Source organism: Cervus elaphus, chromosome 9, assembly GCF_910594005.1.
Source record: "Cervus elaphus chromosome 9, mCerEla1.1, whole genome shotgun sequence".
In the NCBI taxonomy this organism is placed as follows: Eukaryota; Metazoa; Chordata; class Mammalia; order Artiodactyla; family Cervidae; genus Cervus; species Cervus elaphus.
The window spans coordinates 15,192,694-15,219,042 of record NC_057823.1 but is presented as its reverse complement, the minus strand read 5'-3'; the positions used below and the strand labels follow the sequence as shown (position 1 = coordinate 15,219,042).

General features: G+C 49.0%; 2 protein-coding genes across 8 annotated transcripts; one reads left to right on the top strand and one right to left on the bottom strand.

Moving 5' to 3' along the window:
- Positions 1-982: 982 nt before the first annotated feature.
- Positions 983-7,886, top strand: GCDH (glutaryl-CoA dehydrogenase). Of its 2 annotated transcripts, XM_043911307.1 has the most exons (12): positions 983-1,195; positions 1,282-1,411; positions 1,502-1,537; positions 1,843-1,986; positions 2,163-2,225; positions 2,535-2,705; positions 3,400-3,529; positions 3,615-3,831; positions 4,625-4,728; positions 5,011-5,136; positions 5,426-5,586; positions 7,344-7,886. In XM_043911307.1, exons 2-12 carry the CDS (start codon positions 1,321-1,323, stop codon positions 7,415-7,417), a joined length of 1,317 nt encoding a protein of 438 aa, XP_043767242.1. In that variant the 5' UTR covers positions 983-1,195; positions 1,282-1,320; the 3' UTR covers positions 7,418-7,886. The 2 variants fall into 2 exon arrangements, with proteins under 2 accessions (XP_043767242.1, XP_043767243.1); XM_043911308.1 differs by lacking the exons at positions 983-1,195; positions 1,502-1,537 and having other exon boundaries at positions 1,202-1,411.
- SYCE2 (synaptonemal complex central element protein 2) lies at positions 6,798-26,330 on the bottom strand. Of its 6 annotated transcripts, none has more exons than XM_043911316.1 (5): positions 24,885-26,330; positions 24,142-24,257; positions 10,211-10,421; positions 8,459-8,647; positions 6,798-7,098 (listed from the first exon to the last, which is right to left on the bottom strand). In XM_043911316.1, the coding sequence occupies exons 1-5, from the start codon at positions 24,897-24,899 to the stop codon at positions 7,051-7,053; spliced, it is 579 nt and encodes a 192-aa protein (XP_043767251.1). In that variant the 5' UTR covers positions 24,900-26,330; the 3' UTR covers positions 6,798-7,050. The 6 variants fall into 6 exon arrangements, with proteins under 6 accessions (XP_043767251.1, XP_043767254.1, XP_043767253.1 ...); XM_043911319.1 differs by having other exon boundaries at positions 10,211-10,385; XM_043911318.1 differs by having other exon boundaries at positions 24,142-24,275; positions 24,885-24,930.
- Between the last annotated feature and the right edge of the window lie 19 nt (positions 26,331-26,349).

The window sequence follows — 26,349 nt, the reverse complement described above, 5'->3', positions numbered from 1 at the left end:
CCACATGTATGCTCATAAAAGTGATCTAGGTAAGCATAGCCACTCACTCAGGCAGACACTCAAGTTCACAAACACAACACAGAGACAAAATCACACTGACACATATACATATAGACAATCCCACATGCACACACACACATATCTAGTCACATTTTCCTGAAGATAACAGCCACATTTACAAAGAAAGCCATCAAAACAGTCATGCACATAGTACCACACAGACACATGATTACACAGAATACCATTACGTAAGCTTACAGTTAGACAAGAAACCACAAAGACATTCAGCCACACAGACACAGTCACAGACAGACACACAACTGCCCATAGTCAACAGCCCTACAATGTCACAGAAACAGTCAGCTCCACTCACATACAGACTCATAGTCACATAGGCTCAATCAACCGCACAGAATCACAAAGCATAGGAAATCACTTATAGTAGGGCTTCCCAGGTGGCGCTAGTGGTAAAGAACCAACCTGCCAATGCAGGAGTCAAAGAGACGCGGGTTCGATCCCTGGGTTGAGAAGATTCCCTGGAGGAGGGCATAGCAACCCACTCCAGTATTCTTGCCTGGAAAATCCCCATGGACAAAGAAGCCCGGAGGGCTACAGTCCATAGGGTCTCACAGAGTCGGACACAACTGAAGCGACTTAGCACGCACGCACATACAGTAACTTGGTTAGCAAGCTTCCAGGGACAAACTGGCAGACAGTTTGGGCTGAGATCGTCCACCTGAGCCTACCTCCTCTCACAGAACCCCATTAAAGGACACCTCGAGATCTGGGCTGGTGATTTCTAGTACTCATTTTCTCGAGCCTCAGCTGCCTCTTTTAACTCCAGAATCTCTCTGCACTCGCCCCCTACAACTGACCAACCAAGAGTGGGCCGAGCCCCCTCCTAGGGCCAATCAGAGCAGGAATACAGCGGGCCAATCGGATTGACCTGCTCGCCTTCCGCCCCCTTACCGGTACTTCCGCTCCTTAAAGGGGGTTAAGGTATCTAGGCTAGACGCGCCCGCTTCCACCCGCAAGGCTGCCGTAGCCCCTTTAAAAGGCAGAGACGTGAAAGAGCAGGGTCCTAGGACGAACCAATGACAAGCCCCATTTGGCCTCTGCCCCGTCCATCCCCACCGGAGGTCGAAAGTCTCGTTCTACGGCACTGTGGCCTGTGCAGTGAACCCAGAGGCTCCAAGTGAGGTTTCGCGAGAGGGGCAGAGGGTGCAAAGGGACAGGGCACTTGGTGGGAGCCGCTCTGCTCAGACGCCTCCAAATCCCCAGGTCGGCTGTGATTGTTCTGCTTGCCCGCTCGCTGCCCACATGGCCCTGAGAGGCGTCTACGCGCGGCTACTGTACCGCGGACCTGGCCTACGAGTCTTTCGTTCTTGGAGCTCGGCGACAGCGCAGACCGGTCAGTGCTGGACCTGGGGTGGAGTAGGGAGGGAGAAACTTGAGGCTCGGGGGCTTTTTCGGGGTGATTTTTCCCGTCCTATGTTTGCAGAGAAAGGCGAGAAGACCCAGAGTCGATCGGCCAAGCGTAAGGGCCCCTGGTTGTGCCGTGCGTCTGCGCCCCTCGTCCAACTGTCCCCTCGTCCAACTGTCTGTCCCCGATGGGTTCTGTCCCAGAATCTGAGGGCTGCCCAGGCGGGGAGGCAGGGCCGTGGCCAGGGCCAGAGGCGCTGAGGCAGTGAGTTTCCCGAGAAAGACCAGTTTGCCAGTCCTGTTTGCTGCCCACATTAGTTGAGGGTTGAGGGGTAGGGCTGAGGATTCTGGGGGAGGGGAGGGCGTGGTGGTCGGGTGGACAGGGCTGAGTAGAGTCCCACTCCCTCCAACCCCGCCCAGCTTCGCGGCCTGAGTTTGACTGGAGGGACCCACTGTTGCTGGAGGAGCAGCTGACAGCAGATGAGATCCTCATCAGGGACACCTTCCGCACCTACTGCCAGGAGCGCCTCATGCCCCGCATCCTGCTGGCCAATCGCAACGAAGGTGCTCAGGCAGGCGGGTGGGCACTCTGGAGCTCCCACTGCCACCTGAACCTGTACCCTCCATCATGCACACCAGTTCTGCCTGCTCTAGCTGGGCCTCAGAGCACCTCTGGCTCTGGGCTAGTGCTCCAGAGGGCCAAGGCTGGGCCTGAAGTTGGGCTGTCTGTCCCTTTGCAGTTTTTCACCGGGAGATCATCTCAGAGATGGGGGAGCTCGGTATGCTGGGCCCCACCATCCAAGGTAAGGACACATTTCTCTCCATACTCTGCAGCCCTCCACTGTGTCTTGAAAAGCCCCTTTCTTTCCCTGAGCCTAGTTTCCCAGTCTGCAAAGAGAGGCTGTTATGTTTCTGTCTGAAGTGGCTGTGGGGATGAAATGAACAAACCCTCAAGGTAGAGCCAGCTTGGTGCCCTTTCCTTGGGTACTCCTATGGGGCTCTGTCTCTTGGGCAACAGGAATCACTGGTCTCAAGTGGGCAGGGCTTTGTTCCCCATTGTTCTATTTCTCTCCCCTCCTGCCTGCCCCCCAACCCTGGCCCATCCTCACCAGGGTATAGCTGTGCTGGAGTCTCATCAGTGGCCTATGGGCTCTTGGCCCGAGAGCTGGAGCGAGTGGACAGCGGCTACAGGTCAGCAATGAGTGTCCAGTCTTCCCTTGTCATGCACCCTATCTACGCGTATGGCAGCGAGGAGCAGAAGCAGAAATACCTGCCCCGGCTGGGTGAGCAGCTGCCTGGGGAGCCTGGTGGACAGAAGATGGTCCCTGATCTGAAACTCAGGGTTTGTCCCTCAGGCCTGCCTTATGTTCTCACCTTAAGGGTATTGCCAATGGCCCCTCAGGCCCCCTGCCAGACCCTGGACCCCACCCCACATCTGATTTTCCTAGGTCTCTCTTGACTCTGCCCCTTTCTCACCACCATCATATCCCCTGTGATTTGCTTTCTCTGCTCCCCATTGCAGTCCAAAGTTTAAAGTCTTAACTTCCCAACTGGGTCCACAAGCCCCCACGTGGGCAGGCCTCTGCTAACCTTTCCAGCTCATCTCTGACTACACCCTTGACTGCTCCTTTGCAGTCGGACTCAGCGGCTTGGAATTCTCAGTTGTACCCCTGGACTTTTGTACATCCTGGTCTCACTGCCAGGACTGCTCTTTTGCATACCCCTTCCTGCTTAACTCCTTTTCACTGCCCTTCAAGACAGTTTAGCCAACCCCTTCCCGACTCCTGTTTGGACCTCCCCCCATTATGGCATTGTGACTATGACCTGGGTGAGATATCTGTTCCCCCCACCTCATGGGAGTGCCGTGAGGGCAGGGTCAGGTCTACCTTGGCCTGGCTCAGTGGAAAGGCCCACAGTTTTCAGTAGAGGGTTTGGATGGGGGACCCGCAGCCTCATGATCTCGTCTCATGCCTGCAGCCAAGGGGGAGCTTCTGGGCTGCTTTGGGCTCACGGAGCCCAACCACGGGAGTGACCCTAGCGGCATGGAGACCAGAGCCCGCCACAACCCATCCAACAGGAGCTACACCCTCAGTGGGTCCAAGACCTGGTGAGGCAGGAGCCTGGGGGCCTTAGGCAGGTGGGCAGGGGCAGTAGGTAATGGCCAGATCCCTCACTGCCTGTCCTGCTTCCAGGATCACCAACTCACCTGTGGCCGACTTGCTGATAGTATGGGCTCGGTGTGAGGATCACTGCATTCGGGGCTTCCTGCTGGAGAAGGGGATGCGGGGCCTCTCAACCCCCAGGATTGAGGGCAAGTTCTCTCTGCGGGCATCATCCACAGGGATGATTATTATGGATGACGTGGAAGTGCCAGAGGAGAATGTGCTGCCTGGGGTGTCTGGTCTGGCGGTAAGCAGCAGCCACCTTGGGAACTGATATCAAGTCACCTGCTGCTTCTCTTTTCTTGGGCAGGCCCCTTGCTAGGGACCCAGCTGGGGAACAGATACCCATGGAGCCCAAACAGTAGTGACTTGGAGAGGCTCTGCCTGGCTCACTGATGTGTGCTGAAACTGCCCCCCTCTCCTTTTTAACTGTGCTGTTCATTGCTGCATGGACTTTGGTCTAATTGCAGAGAGCAGGGGCTACTCTCTAGTTGCAGTGTATAGGCTTCTCTAGTTGTGGTTCCTGGGTTCTAGAGCACAGTTCAATAGTTGTGCACTGGCTTTGTTGCTCTGTGGCATGTGGGATCTTCCTGGACCAGAGATCAAACCTGTGTGTCCTGCATTGGCAGGTGGATTCTTTACCACTGAGCCACAAGGGAAACCCAAAACTGCCCCATCTTGGTGACCATCTCACTCAAGCTGGCTCGGCCCGGGATGCATAGAGGCCTGAACCAACCTAATTCTGCTTGCATGTGCATCTTCCTGTCTCCTTACCTCAGACCCTAGATCTGAGCCTCCAGTCCAAATCTTGGACTGGGGAGAACCGTATGAAAACCAAGAGTGAGTAGGCAAGAAGCGAAACCCTATGTGCATTGTTGGCTTTGATGCCAAGGCCGTGTGTGACTTCAACAGTTGTGCTGAGTCTCCCTGGTTTACACTGACTGTGTATCAGGGGTGTCTGGGGAGGGGCACTTAAAAGTTAGTTCTCTATAGGTTCTCTCATCTCTTGGTGGGGCTGAGGCCCTGTCTCAACCCTACAGGGCCCCTTCGGCTGCCTAAACAATGCCCGCTATGGCATCACGTGGGGTGTGCTTGGAGCTGCTGAGTTCTGTTTGCACACGGCTCGGCAGTACACTCTGGACAGGTCTGTGGGGGCTACCATGACAACTCCCAGGGGTGTGGAGCGGGGAGGCTCGGGCTCCATCACCTACCCCTCCACCCTTGGCGCTCAGCCACCAGATCTAAGTTCCCTGCTCTGTGAATTGGCCGAGGAAGTCCTTCTGGGCAATGAGGGGCTCAGTCAACAGCAGGGCCAGAGTGAGCTGAGTGGGGACACAGCTCACTCTGGAGCAGCCTGAAAAGGCCCTGGGATAGGACTGGGGAGTGCCCTCCACCCCATAAGATTTGCCTTGACCTTGCCTGCTAGGATCCAGTTTGGTGTCCCACTAGCCAAGAACCAACTGATTCAGAAAAAGCTGGCGGACATGCTCACCGAGATCACATTGGGCCTTCATGCCTGCCTGCAGCTCGGCCGCTTGAAGGACCAAGACAAGTAGGGGCTCTGTGTGTGGGAAGGGGCAGGCAGCTATGGCAGGAGGACCCGGTGCCTCTTCCAGGCATGGTGGTGGTTGGGCCTGGAGAGAGAGGCCTGGTGCCTCTTCCTGCCTGGTGCCCCTGGGGACCCCGCCCTGCCTACCTCTCCCTCACTGGGAGCCATGTATGCTACTGTGATGTAACCCTCCTCCCTGGCTGGCTTTGCCTGTGGGGTAGGGATGCCTGGGTGCCCGGAGCGGGGTCAGTTCTTTGTAACCCAATGTTTGTGACATCTGTGCTGTCCCCAGGGCCGCCCCGGAAATGGTCTCTTTGCTGAAGAGGAATAACTGTGGGAAGGCCCTGGACATCGCTCGCCAGGCCCGAGACATGCTGGGGGGGAATGGGATTTCTGATGAGTATCACGTGATCCGGCATGTCATGAACCTGGAGTCTGTGAACACCTATGAAGGTGGGGGCTGGATTCCTGGGGGGTGGGGGGTGGTTCACAGTGGCCTCACATCTGGGGAAGGGGACAGCAAGGAGGGGCAGGGACAGCAGGCTCAAATCCTGCTGTCAGCTGTCTGTCACCAGTTGGCAGCATGATGTGGGGCAAGTCCCACCCTCAGTCCTGCATCTGGAGTGGCCCACAAGGGGACCATGGAAGTATACACTCCCACATTTCCCCCGTTATGCTCGAGGAAGGATGTTCTCAAGCCCACTTACGGCTTACTCGGGCATCCCCAGATGGGGGCACAACACCCAGGGGGCTGGTGAATTCAAGGTGGTGAGTGTGCAGCTACACACAGGAATCAGCACCCCATTTTATGTGAGAAAAAGAGAGAGAAACAGTGAATCATTGGCAGGCTGTGGTGTTTGCACCTGGTAACTGGTTGTGACTCCTGTCGGGCCCAGAACCCCTTGCCTCGTAGGAAGACAGACATAGAAAAAGATAATTAAAAAGAAAAAAGATGTGGGGACTCCCTGATACTCCCATGGTTAGGACTTGGCGCTTCCACTGCGGTGGCCTGGGTTTAGTCCTTGGCTGGGGAACTAAGATCTCACAAGCCAAGGTGTGGCCAAAAAAAAGAAGAGAGATGTACAATTCTAGTGTGAGCCACACAGACTAGAGGGAGCTATAACAGGACTCAGTCTCTGAGGGAGAAAGTGGAACCATATTAAGCCTTGAGGGAGGTGTAGGAGTTCCCTGGGCAGAGACGGAAGTAGCGTCCAGTGCAGTGGTGGGGCATTCCAGGCAGCAAAGGGAAGGGGGAGGGGATTCTACAGCATGACAGGGACCCTGAGGACAAGCTGAGGGGACCTCCAGATGGTTTTATGCAGGGGAGGGGGCAGGATAGATTTGCACTTCAGGAAGAAAAGAGAATTATTTTGCTCCATGAAAAGGAGGGCATAATCTCTGGTTTCTGCCTTGGGAAGCTAAGGAAGAACAGATGAGAACATGGAGGGCTATAGAGTGTTCCTTTGTGGATGTGGGGTGGGATGTGGGATGTGGGGCTTGGGGCAGTGGCTCCAGGATGAGGGGAGGCAGGCATCAGCTGGGACAGACAATTAATTGTCTTATGTTTGCTTTCCTGTCCCTCCTGCGAGTAAGAAAGGGTCTGATCCATTTCCCACAGAGCTCATTAGCTCTTTCCACCTCTGCAGGAAGAAAGCATGGCTGGGTTGAAAATCAAACATTTAATCAACTGTGTGGGGTTGGGGTGGGTTGAATCTGGGAGAGTACCAAAGCTGGGCCCCGTGGTGGGGGCTGGACTTGCTGTGGTTTGGGGCCTGGCACAGAGAGCATCGGTTGGGTTTTATTTGCTTATTTTTGCCAAAGAAGCATTGCAGAACTCTGAAAAACAATTTTCTCAGCATGGCCCAAACGGTGGCCTTCCTTAGTGGTGGTCACTAAGAGGGGCTCTCCTGGTAGCTGTCAGCATTCACCATCTTTGTGAATCTGTTCTTCTTCCAGAGTAGTAGCCTGTGGGGGGACATGAAGATTGACTTTAAAAGGAATTTGTGGGGGAATTCCCTGGTGGGCCAGTGGTTAGGACTCTGCACTTCCACTGCAAGGGACACAGTCAGGGAATTAAGATCCCTGGTTGGGGAACTAAGATCCCACATGCCATGTGGCACATCCAACATAAATAAGCAAAATTTTTTAAAAAATAAAGGGAAATTGTGAGCTGTTAAGACTGCAAACTGACTCTGCATTTGTTCACCCAGGCACTCATGACATCCACGCTCTGATCCTCGGAAGGGCTATCACAGGGATCCAGGCATTCGTGGCCGGCAAGTGAACCCACTTCACCTGGGAGCCCAGATGGCACCAAACCCCTCTCCAGGGAGACACAGGGCTTGGAGCTTAGTTGGAGAGGTGGCAGATGGAGCCAGTTCTTCTGGTGGGAAGTGAGAGACACTGATTTTTAAATATCAAAATTTCCCCTTTGAAGTCATTCAAATGTGTTCCTTAAAGAGAAGATGGAACTTTCTGTACTGAGTGTCTCAATCCAGTTTTGACCATGGACGGGCAGGGACTCCACCTGCCTTGGAACAGAAGCTCCTCGACAGGGGAGCAGGGACAGGAGAGGAGAGTGACATGGAAGCAACTTGTGAGACCCACCAGTGTCTAAATGAACTGCCCCATCCACACGGTAAGCGTTCACTCTATACCCTCTGACCCTCCCATCTGGGGGCAAGTGCCTTAATGCTGGACGCTGGAGCAGAATGAGTGATAAAGAGAGAGAATAATAAAGAGTGTGTGTCTGACCCCACTGTGTTGGATCACATTTTCTGGTAACGAGTGACAGGAAAAAGGAACACGTGGAAGGGCTGTGAAGTGCGCTGGGACTCAGCAGGGATTTCCCCAGCCCAGAAGTGATCTGGACCATGTCGGAGTCTTGGGCTTGGCTGTAATAAATAAACTCAGGTGGGCACTGCCAGGGCTCGGGGCTGAGGGCAAAGGGGACTTTGTCCTTTTTGTCACCCACCACAGAGCTGACACACAGTGTAGGAAGTAACAGTCTGGCTTCTCAGCTCGGACACACCACATAACAGGGGAGCATGGTGCCATGAGTAGGACGGCCAGAGCACCAGGGCCTTTGCAGAGATAGTGGTTCCTGTGAGGTTTAGGGCCAGGCGATGCTGCTCTCTGTTGATATTTACTTAAAAATTTTTTTTTTCTTTTTCTGGCCATACCTCATGGCATGTGGGATCTTAGTTCCCCCACCAGGGACTGAACCCGTGCCCCCTGCATTGGGATCATGGAGTCTTAACCATTGGACCACCAGGGAAGTCCCTGCTGACATTTACTTTCATCTTAGCCCCTACAACTCTCATACCTCAGGCTGGACACACAGGTCTTTGTACACGGTCTCCACAGTGTGGCACACTTGTTTGAGCTCTGTTTCCAGGTGACTGATCTTTGCCATCTTTTGGGTGAACTCTTGGAGCTTTTCCTGGATGATCTTATTGTGGTGATTATAAATCTGATACATCCTCTCCTCAAGCTTCTCTGTCAGGTCTGAAACCTTTGAAAGAATAAGAGGTGCTCTTAGAAAATCAAACAAGAGGCGTCACGAGACATTTGTTCTGACTGGTTCTTTAAGATTTCTGCAGTTTATCTTATAAAAGTGGTAAAAACAACTCTGGTGACTGGGAGTAAAATGGCCTATATGTTAAATTTTTCTTTTCTTTTTTTTAATGAGAAATATTTTCAACTTTATTCATCTCCAAAGAGTGATTAAAAACATGATTCAGGGGACAGTAAAAGTTTAGGTCAAATAAAGTAGAAGAATGTGACTTTACATATATATATTATATATATTACATATATGTAGTATATTTTATATTTAAAATAATTATATAATTATATATTTGTAGTTATAATTATAAATAATAATTATTGCATATTATATAATTATATAACAAATTATAATTATATTAAATTATATATATTATAATCATATATTGCATATATAATTATATATTGCTTATAATATATATATGGAGAAGGCAATGGTACCGCACTCCAGTACTCTTGCCTGGAAAATCCCATGGACGGAGGAGCCTGGTGGGCTGCAGTCCATGGGGTCGCTAAGAGTCGGACACGACTGAGCAACTTCACTTTCACTTTTCACTTTCCTGCACTGGAGAAGGAAATGGCAACCCACTCCACTGTTCTTGCCTGGAGAATCCCAGGGACGGGGGAGCCTGGTGGGCTGCCGTCTATGGGGTCGCACAGAGTCGGACATGACTAAAGCGACTTAGCAGCAGCAGCATTTTATATATATATATATATATATATACACACACACACATATGTATTAGTGTAACCTTATCCCAGATCATTTTTCTTTTTAAAAAGAAAGGTGCAAAATTATGTAAATAAAATCAGCCAGGTTAGGAGGAAGGTATCTAGAATGGAGACTAGAGGAAAACATGCAACAAAGTGGCCTCTCAGTGATGGTGTCATCTGAATATTTTTATCTTTTTTTCCTGCTATGTCATATTTTTCTCTAAATTTGCTATGTACGAGGTAGGTAGGAATGGGGCTGAGGGAGGAAGTCAGCCTGTCGTCTAGAGATGACGTGTGGAATTCACAAGTTGTCTGACTTACAGGACACATTCTGAAGACACATCGGGGATAACTATTAATAACAGACCTGAACATAACATTAGGTTTTGTTAGACATAAGCCCCAGCCATGTTCAGGGACTTCCACTCTCCCAAATCATGTGACTTCTGGAGGACAAGTGGGTGTGATAACTCAGGTTATGCCTCAATCCCCTCCTGCCACAGCCATTAGCACAGCATGAAGGTAAGGGACTAGTCTGTGATACAGGTGAACCTTGGCTTCTCATCCTGGCTCTCCCACTCAGGCAAATTATTTCCAAACCTTACTTTACCCATCTGCAACATGGGTCTAATCTCCTCTGCCGGATTGCTACAAGGGTGAAATGAGGTACCAAATGCAAACTGTATAGAACGTGTGGGGAACATAACAGCAGTTCATTGCCTCCCCCTTTATGTTTTACATGAGGAACACCCCCCCTTTCCCTGGGGTTCTGCAGTACGTGGGAGGAATCAGTCACCTTGATCTTGAGGCTGTCTCTGAAGTTGGTCATGAGGGCATGGTCCTTCTGCCTGCTCTCGTTGATGTTTTCGATCAGCTCCTGGGCTCTCTTCTTCAGGATGTCAATGCTCGAGTCCAGAGAGGAAAAGTAGGGTCCTGACTTTCCTTCCAGCATCATCAGCTGGCGGTTGGCACTGGAGGTGGCGACAGAGGGGCTAGAAACCTGACTTCTGCAAGTATAGGAAACTTGAGATCAGCACCAAACTTTCCTGAGAATGGCTGATCTGAATTAGCTCTGTGGTGGGAGAATCTGCATCTTGTGTTTCCCGTTGGTGACACTTGTTTCATTCACACCCCCTCCCCGACCCTGCCCCTGAGGGGAAGGGACAGTTTATGGGTCTGCCTGCCAATGCAGGGGGACATGGGTTCAATCCCTGCTCTGAGAGGATTCCGTGTTCTTTTTTTTTTTTTAGGATTCCATGTTCTGTGGGGCAACTAAGTCTGTGCACCCCAACTACTGAGCCTGGGCTCTAGAGCCCGTGCAACCTAGAGCTGAGCTCTGCAACAAGAGAAGCCACCATAATAAGAAGTCCTCGAACCACACCTAGAAAGTAGCCCTCCCTCTCCCCAATTAGAGCAAGCCTATGCACAGCAACGGAGACCCAGTGTAGCCAAAAATAAAATAATTTTTTAATAAAAAAATTAAAATTAAAAAAAAAATACCCCCAGAAGAGTTTGTCCCACACTGTGTGTGCTAAGTCACTTCAGTCATGTCTGACTCTTTGCAACCCATGGACTGTAGCCTGCCAGGCTCCTCTGTCAATGGGATTCTCCAGGCAAGAGTACTGGAGTGGGTTGCCATGCCCTCCTTCAGGGGATCTTCCTGATCCAGGGATCCAACCCACGTCTCTATGTCTCTTGCATTGGCAGGCAAGTTCTTTACCACTAGTGCCACTTAAGCACTAATGCCACTTGGGTACTGTACATATGACTATAATTATGCAATTCAACTAAATGCATAGTTAGTGAAATAGTGAAAAAAGGACAGCTGTCTAAAAAAGCTAAATAGAATGAACAAAGTTGAACCTAATAAAATACAACTGTTAAATCAAGTGTGGGCAAACAACGATATATTAGGGCAAAGAGCATAAATATTTAAAGTATTTTGCATACAGATTGCTTTGTCGAGGCCTATAAGTTTTTGCTTTGCTTTAGAAAAACAAAAGTGGGGGGACTTCACTGGTGGCCCAGTGTTTAAGACTCTGTGCTCCCAATGCAGGGTGCTGGGTTTGATCCCTGGTCAGGGAACTATTGATAGATTCCACATGCTGCAACAAAAGATCCTGAGAGCCACAACTAAGACCCGGCCCAGCTAAAAGAAAAGACGGTAAAATAAAAACACAAAAGTGGAAACTGTGGGTAATGCATTATGAATGAAGTGTATGCAAGGAAAAAAAAAGTTGTGATCTGATCAACAGACCCATTGGTGTTTTAAATTAAGATAAAATGTTTAAAGGGCTTCCCTGGTGGTCCAGTAATTAAGTATCAGTTTGGCAATGCTGGGGAACACCGATCCCATATGTTGTCAGACAACTAAGCCTGAGGGCCACAACTATTGAGCCTGTGCTCTAGAGTCCAAGAGCTGCAACTATGGAAGCCCGTGTACCCTAAAGCCGGTGCTCTGCTACAAAAGCCACTGCAATGGGAAACCCACACACCACAACTAGAGAGTATCCCCTACTCACTGCAACTAGAGAAAGCCTTCATGCATCAATGAAGACCCACCACAGCCAAAAAATAAATAAATCTTTTTTTAAAAAAAAGATAAAGGGTTTAAGGTAAGATGCTCTTTTTTTTCAGCCAATTTTTTGTTTTATCTGCCCTGCACCATGCTAAGCTACCCGCTTCACCTTGCTGCACCCTCACACCACGCTTTGGGGTCTGTCCCCATCATCTTTACCTCATCGCTGAGGACACAGGCTCAGCACGACTGTGTCACTTTCTCAGGATCCCCAGTCTGTGCAGACCTGGGTGTGGCATCCAGCTGGCCTGACCCCCGGCCTGGGCCCTGATTCCCCCAAAGTTCTCGTTTTCCTCCTCACCCTGAGGTGCTTCCAGCTCTGAATGGCTGAGACTCGGAGGTGCCAACACAGCAGCTCTTCCACACACCAGTTCACACACAACCATAAAGCCATGACTGCAAGCCAGGCACAGCTACTGGGAAAAACACATCTTCATTTTTGGATGCTTCCTCCATACAAATATTTTTCTTGGCTTTTCTCCAACTGCTTGAGCTCTTTCTTCTGGCTCAGGATACAACCACAGGGAAACTTGAGTGCATGAGAGTCAGGGGGGCCAGACTCTCCCAAAGAGAGTCTGGCCCCCCTGACTCACACTGACACAGAAGTCCTAAAGCCTGAGACCCTGGCTGTGTCCTGGTTCTCAAGTTCTCCTTATCAGATGGGTTTTTGCCCTTGGGCCTTTGCACTTGCTCTCTGACAGGGAGACCTAGCCTAGGCCACTACCTCTTTTGTTTTTAATATTTATTTATTCATTTTATTTTTGGTTGTGCTGGGTCTTTGCTGCTGCACGTAGACTTTCTCTAGTTGCGGTGAGCAGGGCCTACTCTCTAGTTGTGGTGTGTGGGTTTCCCATTGTGCTGGCTTCTCTTATTGCAGAACACAAGCTCTAGGCACTTGGACTTCAACAGTTGTGGTACAAGGGCTCAGAAGTTGTGGCACATGGGCTGAGTTGCTCCCTGACATGTGGGATCTTCCTGGACCAGGGATTGAACCCATGTCCCCTGCATTGGCAGGTGGATTCTTAACCACTGAGCTACCAGGGAAGCCCCCGCTGCCTCTTTTGAAGCACCACCTATGACCCCGTGCCTATCTCTACCACTGTGTGCTTGTCCCTGATGCCGCTCTCATCACCCCATTTATCTCTGCATTCCCAGCATCCAGCACATTTTGAGTCCTCCACTATTAACAAACGAATGAATGAAGGACACTGATCCAGTCCTCCCTATTCTGGCTTTACACAAAGCATACAAGTTCATCTGCCTGCAGAGCCAGACGCTTGTGTTCAGAGCATCTGTCACAAATGCTCTGTGTTCAGGCACTCATGAGAAGGTGTGCCTCTGATCAAGGCAGATATTTTATAGCAAAACCTTATTGATAGAAAACAAAGACCACCTAAAGGCTCCCTGGGCATTCCTGTAAAAAAAGGTTTTGCTGTCCTCTTGACCTGCCTCTCATGGGAAGAATAATAAAAGTGCACAGAATAAATGAATGAGTGATTAGGAAGGGCTTTCATTACCATACACGCTCCCATGTTTCCCAAACTTATCCTCAACCCACGCCTCTCCTCTGAGCTCCCAGTAAGGTACCTGACGACCCCCAGGCCCTCTCCACTTGGCTGTCTCAGAGGCATTTCAAACTCCTCTAAATTTACACACCAACTCAAAGTTGTCCGCCCTCCTCCTGTCATTGAAGAACACCAAAAGTCACCCGGTACCCAAGCCAGAAACTTGGCAGCCACCCTGGAGCCTGGCTTCTCTCCGTCCTTCCAAATCCCCTCACAAAATCAGACTTCTCTGGTGGTCAGATGGTTAAGAATCTGCCAGTGCAGAGGACACGAGTTCGACCCTGGTTCTGGAAGATCTCACATGCCGTGGGGCAACTAAGCTCCTGAACCTCGACTGCTGAAGCCCACGTGCCCTACAGCCTGTGATCCACAAGAGAAGCCACAGCGCCACACGAACAGTAGCCCTTGCTCACTGCAACTAGAGAAAGCCTGCATGAGGCACCAAAGACCCAGTGCAGCCATAAATAAATAAATTTCTTAGAAAAGATTAAAAAAAAAAAAACCAACAAAAACAAATCCTGTCACAAAATCAGACTAGCCTGGTGCTCCAGTGCTTAAGAATCTGCCTGGCAATGCAGGAGACAAGGGTTTGAACCCTGGTTTGGGAAGATCCCTCGTGCCCTGGAGCAACAAAGCCCCAGGGCCACAACTACTGAGTCTGCTCACCTAGAGCCCAAGCTCCAACACAAGAGAAGCCCAAGCACCACAGGAAGAGTAGCCTCTGCTCTCCACAACTAGAGAAAGCCTGCGGGAAGCAACGAAGACTCAGCACGACCTAAAATAAATTACTTTAAAAAGAATCCCGTCACAAAATCCTTTCATTTCTACCTCCTAATTTCTCCCAAAACTATCATCTCTTCCCCACCAACCATTCGCAGCCCCACACCTATTGTTCTCACCTGGGCCTCAGGGACCTTTGAAACACAATCAGGCACCACTTCTGCTCTATAGCCTACAAGACCCCCCACCAGCTGCAGGATCAAGTAAATTCCCTAGCACAGCACACAAGGCTTTCCAGGGCTGTGGAAAGGCCTCCATCTTCTCTTTTCACCCTCCACTCCCAGCAATTTGGAACCTTCCACAATTTCACCAAATCCATTAGCCTTTGCCTGAAATGACTTTTCTTTTCTGTCAACTTCATGAGACAGCATTCAGAGCACCGTTACCTCGCCATCGCTTACTAATCACAACACTGCCAGTTTGTACGCAGATTCCCTCCAGGCGCCCTATGCACTCTGGGCAGAGTGCGCGTTGTATTCATTCCAGAGGCATCACCACTGTTCCCTGAACACCTAAATGAAAGAATTACCACCTGAGATGGATGTAACATTCTTGCTCTTAAGCCACTTTGTACCCGGAGTTGCTTTGTTGTCCCCACTGTATAAGGGCTCTGAAATTAAAATCAATGAGAGAACCAGGTGTTTCTTTTTTGTGTCATTGCTCACAACCTGCTTGAGCTGCTAACTGTTCAAAGTCGCTCCTTTCTCAGGCTCGAGGGACGAAGCTGGAACCGGTCTCCGTGGCAGCTACACAAATGGTGAAAAATCACTTGAAATCAGCTCATTCAAATTTCGTGGTGGGACAAAGGCCTGCATCAGATGTCTGCAGAGAGCATCTTGATTTTCCCCAGCCACCCCTTTGGGGTTTTATTCCTTTCCATTTCATTTTTCTTAATACTCAGCAGCTGCATATTAATCAGGATGCTAATGAATCATAGGCTTCCCTGGGCCTGCATTCACCAATTAACTTTAATAAACAAAACACACCATGTCCTCTCCACTGGCTTCCCTAGTTCTCAGGCCTGCTTCTGTTGCCCAACCCTGGATGGAGGCCAGGGACTGGAAGTGGGCCCAACAGAGCCGGCTGCCTGTGCTCAGAGTGGGGCAGTGGGGGGCCAGGGTAGGGGTTGTGAACACATCCCTCTGCTCATTTATGATGGTCTGTCCTAAGGAGTCCCTAATTCAGCTTCGAGGATTAGGACCTAGTTTCCGAGCAGGGCCCACGCTGGCAGGTGGCCCAGGAACGGCGGAGGAAATGGGTCTAAGCGAAGAGACCATCTGTTCGCTCCAGGTAAAGCTGTGATTGGCAGGCGTGAGAGCCAGAGCTGCCCGCTGGTGGGGGCCCTCCCTCCGTGGGCCTCTAACAGATACACAAGTAAACAATTCGCCAGCCACTTACGACCACCGCAGGCGGTGGTCCCGGGAGGGGAGACGAGCTAATCAAACATTCAAGGAGGAACACAACAGCATCTCTGGTGGCTGGGCAAAATGATGTTTTGCTGAAGTACAGCCAGGAAAGGGGAAGGTTTGAATTGAAGCTGCAGAGCTCACTCCTTTCACCCTCTGCTCTTCTCTCGTGAAATGTGTTCACATTTTAATCATGTCATTGACAGTCTGCTGAGGGATCTGTTAACTGGCCCTTGCACTGGTTCTAATCCATGTTTCTCGACCCAAAGCTCTTTTAGAACTCCTCAAAGTCTCAATGATTTGCAATTGTGTCTCCTCACCACTTAGATCACCGTCTAAACATACTATTTGCAGGAAGGTGTTATCAAACAAACTACTTTAGTTCTCTTTTTCATGGTCTCCAATTGATAGCACACACCTTGGAAACCATTCCACCCTATGCTCTGTTTTACAACTGAGGCCTCTGGGAGGCAAGAGGAAGCTGGGTTTCTGCCTGCAGTCCTCAGGGGCCCTGTCTTGAGCCTCATTCTATTCCCAGGTGAGCTCCTTCACGGAAAAAGTGACTCCCACAGTGCCATCTCTCTGGCCCCTGGCCCCACCCATCCTGAGTTCTCGGTCAGAAAGTCCAACCCTGTCCTGGGCTTATTCATCTGTATGTCTCTCAGTTCAGTTCAATTCAGTCGGTCAGTAGTGTCCGACTCTTTGCGATCTCATGGACTGCAGCACACCAGGCTTCCCTTGTCCATCATCAACTCCCAGAGCTTGCTCAAACTCATGTCCATCGAGTTGGTGATGCCATCCAACCATCTCATCCTCTGTTGTCCCCTTCTCCTCCCGCCTTCAATCTTTCCCAGCATCAGGGTTTTTTCAAATAAGTCAGCTCTTCACATCAGGTGGCCAAAGTATTGGGAGTTTCAGCTTCAGCATCAGTCTTTCCAATGAATATTCAGGACTGATCTCCTTTAGGATGGACTGGTTGGATCTCCTTGCAGTCCAAGGGACTCTCAAGAATCTTCTCCAACACCACAGTTCAAAAGCATCAATTCTTCGGTGCTCAGCTTTCTTTATAGTTCAACTCTCACATCCATACATGACTACTTGGAAGACCATAACTTTGACTAGATGGACCTTTGTTGGAAAAGTAATGTCTCTGCTTTTTAATATGCTTTCTAGTTTGGTCATAGCTTTTCTTCCAAGGAGCAAGTGTCTTTTAATTTCATGGCTGCAGTCACCATCTGCAGTGATCTTGGAGCCCAAAAAAATAAAGTCTGTCACTGTTTCCAATGATTCCCCATTTATTTGCCATGAAGTGATGGGACTGGATGCCATGACCTTAGTTTTCTGAATGTTGAGTTTTAAGCCAACTTTTTCACTCTCCTCTTTCACTTTCATCAAGAGGGTCTTTAGTTTTTCTTTGCTTTCTGCCATAAGGGTGGTATCATCTGCATATCTGAGGTTACTGATATTTCTCCCAGCAATCTTGATTCCAAGATTGTGTATGTCTCTGGTCACCTTGAACTCAGCAAGGGCAGAATGCATCTTGTGCCTCTGCCAGTTGGAAACCAAACCACCTTGAGCCAGAAAGCGGGAGGCCCTTTCTGTGCTGGTAAGCATTTAGCAACTGGCTCTCTAGGGGTGGAGGAGGAGGTGGCAGGGGAAACCTTGATTTGTAGTATTTGCCAATTTCCATGGTGCACGGACTCCCACTATAGCCGATTTCAAGCTACCAACATGAAGTTGCTAAATGCCAGGTTGGGAAGAGATGTGTAGAACTGGCTCCTGCTGGTAGGAGCCAGCTCCAGGCTCTGGGACATCGCAGCTGGGAGACCTCGTCAGCTCATCCCTTTTCTCATGCCTCAATAAATGAACCCCCCCCAATCTTCTCTCCATCTGCCCTGCTAGACAACCTGCAGAAGCCTCCCACCTATCTCCCAGGTCCACTCCCACCCCCTCCCACCCATTCTTCACAGAACAGCTGGTGTCTTTTTATAACAGGAACCTGAGCATGTCACTTCTCTGATTTCAGCCATTCTCCGCCTTGGTATTCCCTTTGTTTCTATCTAACAGAAACAAAAACTTGTACACGGATGTTCACAGCAGCCTTATTCACAAGAACCAAAGAGCAGAAACAATCTTAATTTCCAACAGCTGATGAACGGATAAATAAGGTAAATCCATAATTTAGAATATTATTCAGCTATATAGAGGAATGAAGTTCTGATACATGTTACAACACGGATGAACCCTGAAGACATTATGCTCAGTGAAAGAAGCCAGTTACAAAGGATCACACAATTGTATGATTTCATTTATATGAAATATCCAGCAGAGACAAATTGTAGAGATAGAAAGTAGAATTGTTGCCAGGGACTAGGAAGGACATGGGCTTACCAGGTGGCACTAGTGGTAAAGAACCCGCCTGCCAATACAGGAGACATAAGAGATGCAGGTTCTATCCATGTTTCGGGAAGATCTCTTGGAGGAGAGCATGACAACCCACTCCAGTATAATTGCCTGGAGAATCCAATCCCATGGACAGAGGAGCCTGATGGGCTACAGTCCATGGGGTCGCAAAGAGTCAGACATGACTGAGCACACACATGCATGATTACAGAGGATACGTTTTCCCAGCAACCTGACCTCTCTTGTGTCAGTGCTTGTTCAATACATGCCTTTCTTATCAGATGGAAGCACTGAGAATGTATGAGCCTGTCTATCCAGTGTAACCAGGGTATCACTACCACCAATCACGAAGCCTGACACACTGGCCTTCCCGCTGTTTGGTGACCATATCAAGCCTGCCCCTGCCTCAGGGACTTGCAGCTCCCTCTGCTTGGAATGTTTGAGCATCTGGACGCTGGCTGGCTCCTCCTTATGTGACCTCCTTAGAGATCAACTATTCCAAACTCCCTGTCACTCTAGTTTCTCCTTCTCGATTTTGTTTCTTTTTTTTTTTTTTTTGTTAATTGTTTCTTTATTGAGAGACTATTTCTCACCCCAGATAGTCATAGTTTCATAGTTCAGGAACACAGGAAAGTGACAAACTTCCATGGAACTCAACCCAAGAAATTCTTTATATTCCAAATCACTTTGCACTCTGAAAAATACCAGCCTTCCTCATCTCCTCAAAATCTTTCATGGAATCATAATTTCTGTAGAAATCTGCATATGCCTTCTTTCTTCGTTCAGCCACAGCAAACTTATAGAAAGTTGCAAACCCCAGGGAGACCATGAATGCTCCAACAATATGAAATCACAGACGTTTGGCCAGGAGGCCACGCATCTGAGGTTTTGCCAAAGCAGTGGACATGGTAGTTCTTCTTCTCGGCGGCTCAACCGCAACGTCCTTCCAGGCTGATGGAGAAATGGACTCGGTTTTGTTTCTTTACAGCACTTGTCACCAATTGAAATGACATTTAAAAAAATTATCTTATCTTTTAGAAAGTTCAGTTCAGCTGCTCAGTCATGTCTGACTCTTTGCGACCTCATGGACTGCAGCATGCCAGGCTTCCCTGTCCATCACCAATTCCCGGAGCTTGCTCAAACTCATGTTCATCAAGCTGGTGATTCCATCCAACCATCTCATCCTCTGTCGTCCCCTTCTCCTCCCGCCTTCAATCTTTCCCAGCATCAGGGTCTTTTCCAGTGAGTCAGTTCTTCGTATCAGGTGGCCAAAGTATTGGAGCTTCAGCTTCAGCATCAGTCCTTCCAATGAATATTCAGGGTTGATTTCCTTTAGGACTGACTAGTTTGATCTCCTTTCTGTCCAAGGGACTCTCAAGAGTCTTCTCCAACACCACAATTCGAAAGCATCAATTATTTGGTGCTCAGCCTTCTTTACGGTCCAACTCTCACATCCATACATGACTATTGGAAAAACCACAGCTCTGACTACACGGATCTTTGTCATCAAGGTGATGTCTCTGCTTTTTAATATGCTACCTAGGTTGGTCATAGCTTTTCTTCTTTTAATGTGCTGTCTAGGTTGGTCATGACTTTTAGAAAGTCAGCTTGGCAATAGACCCAACATAGTCAACACAATATTCAAGAAAAATAAAGTTGGGAGGACTGATGCTACTTGATGTGATACCAGTGAAAGAACATAAAATAGACCAGTGGAACAGAATAGAGCCCAGATAAAGACCCACACATGTAGTCAACTTATCTTTGACAAAGGAACAAAGAAAATTCAGTGGAGAGAGGAGAATCTTTTCAACAAGTGGAGTTGTAACAATTAGACTTCCACATGCAAAAAAAGTGAAGTTAGACACAGATCTTGCACCTTTCACAAAAATTTTCTTAAAATAGATATCACAGCCCTAAATGTAAAACTATGGCAGAAAGTTAAAAAGAACTAGAGTCTCTTGATAAAACTAAAAGAGGAGAGTGAAAAAGTTGACTTAAAACTCAACATTCAGGAAACTAAGGTCATGGCATCTGGTCCCATCACTTCATGACAAATAGATGGGGAAACAATGGAAACAGTGACAGACTTTATTTTTTTGGGCTCCAAGATCACTGCAGATGGTGACTGCAGCCATGAAATTAAAAGACACTTGCTCCTTGGAAGAAAAGCTATGACCAACCTAGACAGCATATTAAAAGGCAGAGACATTACTTTTCCAACAAAGGTCCATCTAGTCAAAGTTATGGTCTTCCAAGTAGTCATGTATGGATGTGAGAGTTGGACTATAAAGAAAGCTGAGCACCAGGGAACAATGGTGCTTTTGAACTGTGGTGTTGGAGAAGACTCTTGAGAGTCCCTTGGACTGCAAGGAGATCCAACCAGTCCATCCTGAAGGAGATCAGTCCTGAATATTCATTGGAAGGACTGATGTTGAAGCTGAAACTCCCAATACTTTGGCTACCTGATGTGAAGAGCTGACTTATTTGAAAAAACCCTGATGCTGGGAAAGATTGAAGGCGGGAGGAGAAGGGGACAACAGAGGATGAGATGGTTAGATGGCAACACCAACTCAATGAACATGAGTTTGAGTAAGCTCCAGGAGTTGGTGATGGACAGGGAAGCCTGGCGTGCTGCAGTCGATGGGGTCACAAAGAGTCAGACACGACTGAGTGACTGAACTGAACTGAAACATAAAACACAAAACTATAAAACTCCTAGAAGACATCATAGGAGAAAATATAAGTGGCTTTGGGGTTGGTGGTGACTTCTTAGATACAATATCAAAAGAAAGAACTGGTAAATTGGACTTCATTAAAATTTAAAACTTCTACTCTGTAAAAGAAACCATTAAGAGAATGAAAAGACCCATCACAGACTGGGGCAAATCTTTACAGAACAAAACCTGGGGCTTCCCTGGTGGCTCAGTGGTAAAGAATTGCCTGCCAGTGCAGGAGACATAGGTTTGATCCCTGGTCTGGGAAGATCCCACATGCCTTGGGGCAACTAAGCCTGTACACCACAACTACTGAGTCCACATGCTGCAACTACTGAAGTCCGCGCACCCTCAAGCCCATGCTCCACAGCAAGAGACGTCACTGCAGTGAGAAGCCTGGGCACCACAACTAGAGAAAACCCCGCATAGCAAAGACCCAGCGTCGCCAAAATAGATAAATAAATAAAATTATTTTTTAAAGACAAAAAAAAGACTTTAAAAAAAACACCTGCAAATCTGATAAAAGGCCTGACATCCAAAATATTCAAAGAACTCATGAAACTCAGCAATAAAAAAATAATCCAAAAAAAAAAAGAAACATCCAATTTAAAAACAGTCAAAGATCTGGACACCATACCAAAAGACGCGCAGATGTCAAATAAGCATATGGAAAGATGTTTACCTTCATACCTCATAATGAAGTTTCAAATCAACATAACGATGATACCACCATTGCCTGTTGGAATGGGGGAAACCTAAAACACTGACAACACCAAATGCTGGTGAGGATGTAGAACAACAGGAACACTCATTCACTGAAAACAGGAATGCAAAATGGTTCAGCCACTTTGGAAGACATTTTGGCAGTTTCTTTCAAAACTAAAAATACTCTTACCATATGATCTAGCAATTGTGCTCCTTGGTATTTACCCAAAGGAGTTGAAAATTTACATCTACACAAAACCTGCACATGAATGTTTGCTGTAATTATATAAACAACTAAATTGGTAAAACTTGGAAGCATAATTGCTGAAACTTAAAAGCAACCAAGATGTCCTTCAATAGGTGAAAAGAAGTCAGCTCCAAGAGAGTAGGAATTCTGATTTGTTCACTATTGTATCCTCAGCATCTAAAACAGGGTTTGGGTAAAGGAGACCCTTGATAAATATCTGGTGAATAAATGTGCAAGACAAGAATGTCTTTTTAAAGTAATCTGTAACACTGCTCTTTCTCTTGCTCCAACATCGCAATTTCTGTTAGTTTTATCTTCTTAAATCTATTCAAAATTTGACTACTTCTCATCACCTCAATGGATCTACCCTAGGTCAAGTCACAGTCATTTTGCACCTAAATTATTCCAGTTGCTTATCACTGGCCTCCCTGTTTTCAGTCCAGCCTTCGATAATCTATTCTCTACTCAGCAGCCAGATGGTGGCGGTTTGGTCACTAAGTCGTGTTCGACTCTTGCGACCCCATGGACTGTAGCCTGCCAGGCTCCTCTGTCCATGGGATTCTCCAGGCAAGAATACTGGAGTGGGTTGCCATTTCCTTCTCCAGGGGATCTTCCCTACCCAGGAGTTGAACCCAGGTCTCCTGCATTGTAGGCAGATTCTTTACCAACTGACCTACAAGGGAAGCCCAGCAGCCAGAGGAAGCCTTTTAAAACTTTTGTCTAACGGACTATGGTGGTTTAGTCACTAAGTCATGTCTGACTCTTGAGACCCCGTGGACTGTAGCCTACCAGGCTCCTCTATCCATGGGATTCTCCAAGCAAAAATACTGGAGTGGGTTGCCATTTCCTTCTCCAGGGGATTTTCCTGACCCAGGAATCAAACCCCAGGCCCCAGGTCTCCTGGATTGCAGGCAGATTCTTTACTGATTGAGCTACGAGGGAAGCCCAATGGACTACACTTCTAAAAATGGCCAGACCGGAACACTTTTCCACTTTGCAGGCCATATGGTCTGGATTGCTTCTGGAGAAGCAGCCCTGTCCTAATAAAACTTTATTAACAATAATCGCGGAACTTCCCTGGTGGTCCAGTGGTTAAGACTCCATGCTTCCATTGTAGGGGGCACAGGTCCCATCCCTGGTCAGGGAACTAAGATCCCACAAGCCACAGCCCATTCCCCACCCCCATCCAAAAAAAAGCGCCTCACTCTGCAGTAGTCAATTCCTGTCGCTCCTCTAATTCCACATCTTCTCATGTGTAACTATCACCCAACGTCCCATCACCTGTCTAACTGTATCTCTTATTATTTCCCTCTTACCCATGCTTGCTCCAGCACAGTCCTCCCTTGGGGCCTTTGCAGCTGCTGTTTCTTGGCCTGGAATGTAGTCCTCCCTACCCTCATGGTTCACTTATCATCTCCTCCATGAATCCTTCCCTGACCCTCTGATCTAAACTGGCCATCTGCCACACTCTCCCTATTTTTTCCCCCAGAACACTCAGCATCCCCTGACTACCATATGTTCCTGAGTTTACAGACCTTCTCTTAGAATGTCAGCTCAATGCTTTTGATACCATGCAGGGCCCTGTGGGGCTTCTGGGCTTAAGACCTTTCTGTGGCCCCCGTTTCTTTGATTACAGGAAACAACATTCACTCAGCCTCCATGCTTCCCAGAGTTCCAATGGGCTGATTCAAACAGTTGTTAGGGAAAGGAAGGGATGGGAGACCAGGGAGAAACAGTCAAAAGTAGCCTTGGGGCAAAGTCCTATTTCCCTACCAGGGGATATACACAACAATATCTTTGAGCTATTTCTGCAGATACTGACACCCCTTCCAGGTGGGAGAAGCTGATGATTAATGATGGTAGGCTGCCCACAAACAGGTAGACACCAGACCAGCTGGACTTGAAGGCTGATGCTGACTCCTACTTCCCTCACCATCAACTCCTCAGAACAATGCAAGCCTGTCACTATTTTGATCCTTATCACCTATCCTGACAATGAACCCTGTCTATAAGACCTTTCCAAAGGAAGGGGGGCAGAGTTCTTGAGGTGCTAATCTACTGTGTTCCCTCTTTGTCTGGCAAAGAAATAAAGCCACTCTTCCTCCTCCATAACTCTCTGTATTTCTGTTCAGCATCAGTGCACAGAGAGCCAAGATTTTGGCATCACAGTGTCTCCAGTGTTTCCATCCCAGGCACATGGGAGATTGTGGACGAGTGTGTACAACAAATGCGCCAAGAGCAGACACTGGAAGGGTCTGGAGGAAGAAAAGGGTAAACGAGGGACTCAAGGGTCTGTTTGGGTCCTTTGGACCAGGTTCTTCCTCACCTAGCTGGCCCTTGACAAGCCTCCTCATCGCGGCTCTCCTCACCCTGCTGCTGTTCCTGGTTCTCCCCCAGCAGCTGTGGCTCCTGGTCCTTGAACTCTACGTGGGGCATGTCCACCTGTGAGCACAGCTAGCGCTTGAGAGGTCAAAGGAGGGAGGGAAGGAGGGCAGGAAGTGGTCAGCCCCCCCCTCCCCTTCAACCCTGGGCACCTCTGTGTGCTGCTGCGGCATGTTGCGGACCTGCAGGAGAGATGGGCGGGGCTGGGATGGGCACCACGAGGACGGGGGCGTGGACCGGGGGGACCCTGTGCCTGGAGCACAGGACTCAGGTGGGGAGACCTGGAGGGGACGGGGTGAGGACTGGGGTTCCTGCTGGGGTGCTAGGGTGCCTGGGCTCCTAACTGGTGTGTAAGTCGGCTCGAGTCCTTCGAGGAGAGAGAAGTAGGAGAAAAAGAAGAGAAACGGGTGCGCTGCGTGGGTGTCTGTGTCTTTCTCTACCCTACTCCTGCCACGCTCCATGGGTGGAAGTCGGTCCTTCTGGCCAGGGCTGTCAGCGCGTCAGTCACACAGTCGGTTAGTCAGGGCCTGGAAGGTCAGTCAGGAAATCGGGGCCCAGCCGGGCGAGGAGCGGCCTGGATGGCAGGAGACAAACGGCCGGTCTCGGGTTCGTCGGGGAAGCCCAAGGTCGCTGCCGTTTCCTGCCCGTCAGCCCGCCGCCCTCGCGAAGGAAACAAGTGCAGCGTACTCCCTGTCGCTCCATTCCGTCTTTTCCCGCCTTCTCGTTCGTGCCCTCTGCGCACACGCTGGCCCCGCCCCCGGAACGCTCCGCCCCCACGCCTATGTAGCGGCGCGAACCTTCGGCCCCGCCTCTTTTCGCGAACTTGCGCGCGCAGCGGGGCGGGGGCGGCCGTTAAAAGTGTCGGTTGGGCTGTCCAGGCGCTGCGCGCGCAGCCCGCACAGCCGGGAGGAGCCGGTGGTTTCTGTGCTCGCGTGTGCGCATGTGTGAGGCGGCACCAGGGCACAAGTTGAGTGGCGGAATACCTTGGACCGTGTGTTCATTCGTGTTTCAGTTCATTTCTCATCTGCTTAGCCCAAAGAAATCTTGCCAATAAAAAATTCTGACTTTTGCTGTCATTTGATTACGACCTACTGCCCTTACTGAAAAAAGCTGATGTAATTACCACCTTGAATCAGTTATCTGCGCTCCAAAACCAGAAGCTCCTTGAAAGCACGGTGGCGCTGGCCCTTATAGAGTTGAGCCCATACCCTTCAATGATAATAGTAATAAGAATAATGAATAGTGACAACAGTAGTCATAATTGGCACGCGAGGAGAAAATATTTAAGAACTTGTATCCAGTATCCACAAAGACCTCTTGGAACTCAGTAAGACAGAAAAATAAAGGGGGCGGCGGGAGGGGAACAGACGGTTTGAAACGGTGTGTGCAAAGGCCCGGAGGTCTGAGCAAGCTCAGTGTGTTTGAGGAGCAGTCGGGTCTGGTGGGGAGAGCAGGGATTGGCGGAAGCAGTGGGTGAAGGATGAAGAGTTTGGTAGGGGCTGGGCTGAGTCAAGGTCAAGGTTTGGGGCTTTGTCCCAACTGATTGGAGAGGAGGTGGGTGTTTCTTAGGCTTTGTATCATATATCCTTCACCCTCACTTGTTTTTACTTTTTACATGGCTTCTACCCCTCCCTTCATTTCTGTATTTATGTCACCGTGTCCAAGAGGGGAAGACAGCTGGGACCCCCGCCCGCATCCCCACCCCACCAAACACACACACACATGCTCAGCCCTTCTGTTCAGGGCTGTCCCTGGCCACACACCCTAGAGAACACCCCCTTTACACCTATGTTCTGGAGAGCCGGAGGGGTTCGAATCTGGGCTGTCTCTTACCAATAACAGGGGTGATCATTAAACTGCCACTTAAAAACTCATCTTTGTCTATTACCAAGGTGATAAAATCTAAAACATGAGACTCTTTGTAAGGGTTTCAGGGATAAACATCTGGAATACATTCAGAGTTTAATGAACAGTAGCTAACAGTATCTTGTGGCAGAGATACAAGATGTTACATCTTCCTGCAACAACAGATTTGAAGATTCGAGGATCATCTACAGAGAGAAATCTCAGACTTAACTTCTAAATATGCACACACAAACACAAGGACCAAATCAAAACAAAGGCAACACAGGGACTTCCCTGGTGGTCCGGT

Coding starts and splice junctions, on each gene's coding strand:
- GCDH (XM_043911307.1), top strand. CDS start 1,321: ATGGCCCTGAGAGGCGTCTACGCGCGGCTACTGTACCGCGGACCTGGC. Junction 1,412..1,501: donor CTCGGCGACAGCGCAGACCG/GTCAGTGCTGGA, acceptor CTATGTTTGCAG/AGAAAGGCGAGAAGACCCAG. Junction 1,538..1,842: donor CCAGAGTCGATCGGCCAAGC/GTAAGGGCCCCT, acceptor AACCCCGCCCAG/CTTCGCGGCCTGAGTTTGAC.
- SYCE2 (XM_043911314.1), bottom strand. CDS start 24,658: ATGGAGCGTGGCAGGAGTAGGGTAGAGAAAGACACAGACACCCACGCA. Junction 24,258..24,349: donor TGCCGCAGCAGCACACAGAG/GTGCCCAGGGTT, acceptor CTGTGCTCACAG/GTGGACATGCCCCACGTAGA. Junction 8,648..10,210: donor GAGACAGCCTCAAGATCAAG/GTGACTGATTCC, acceptor ATTCTTTCAAAG/GTTTCAGACCTGACAGAGAA.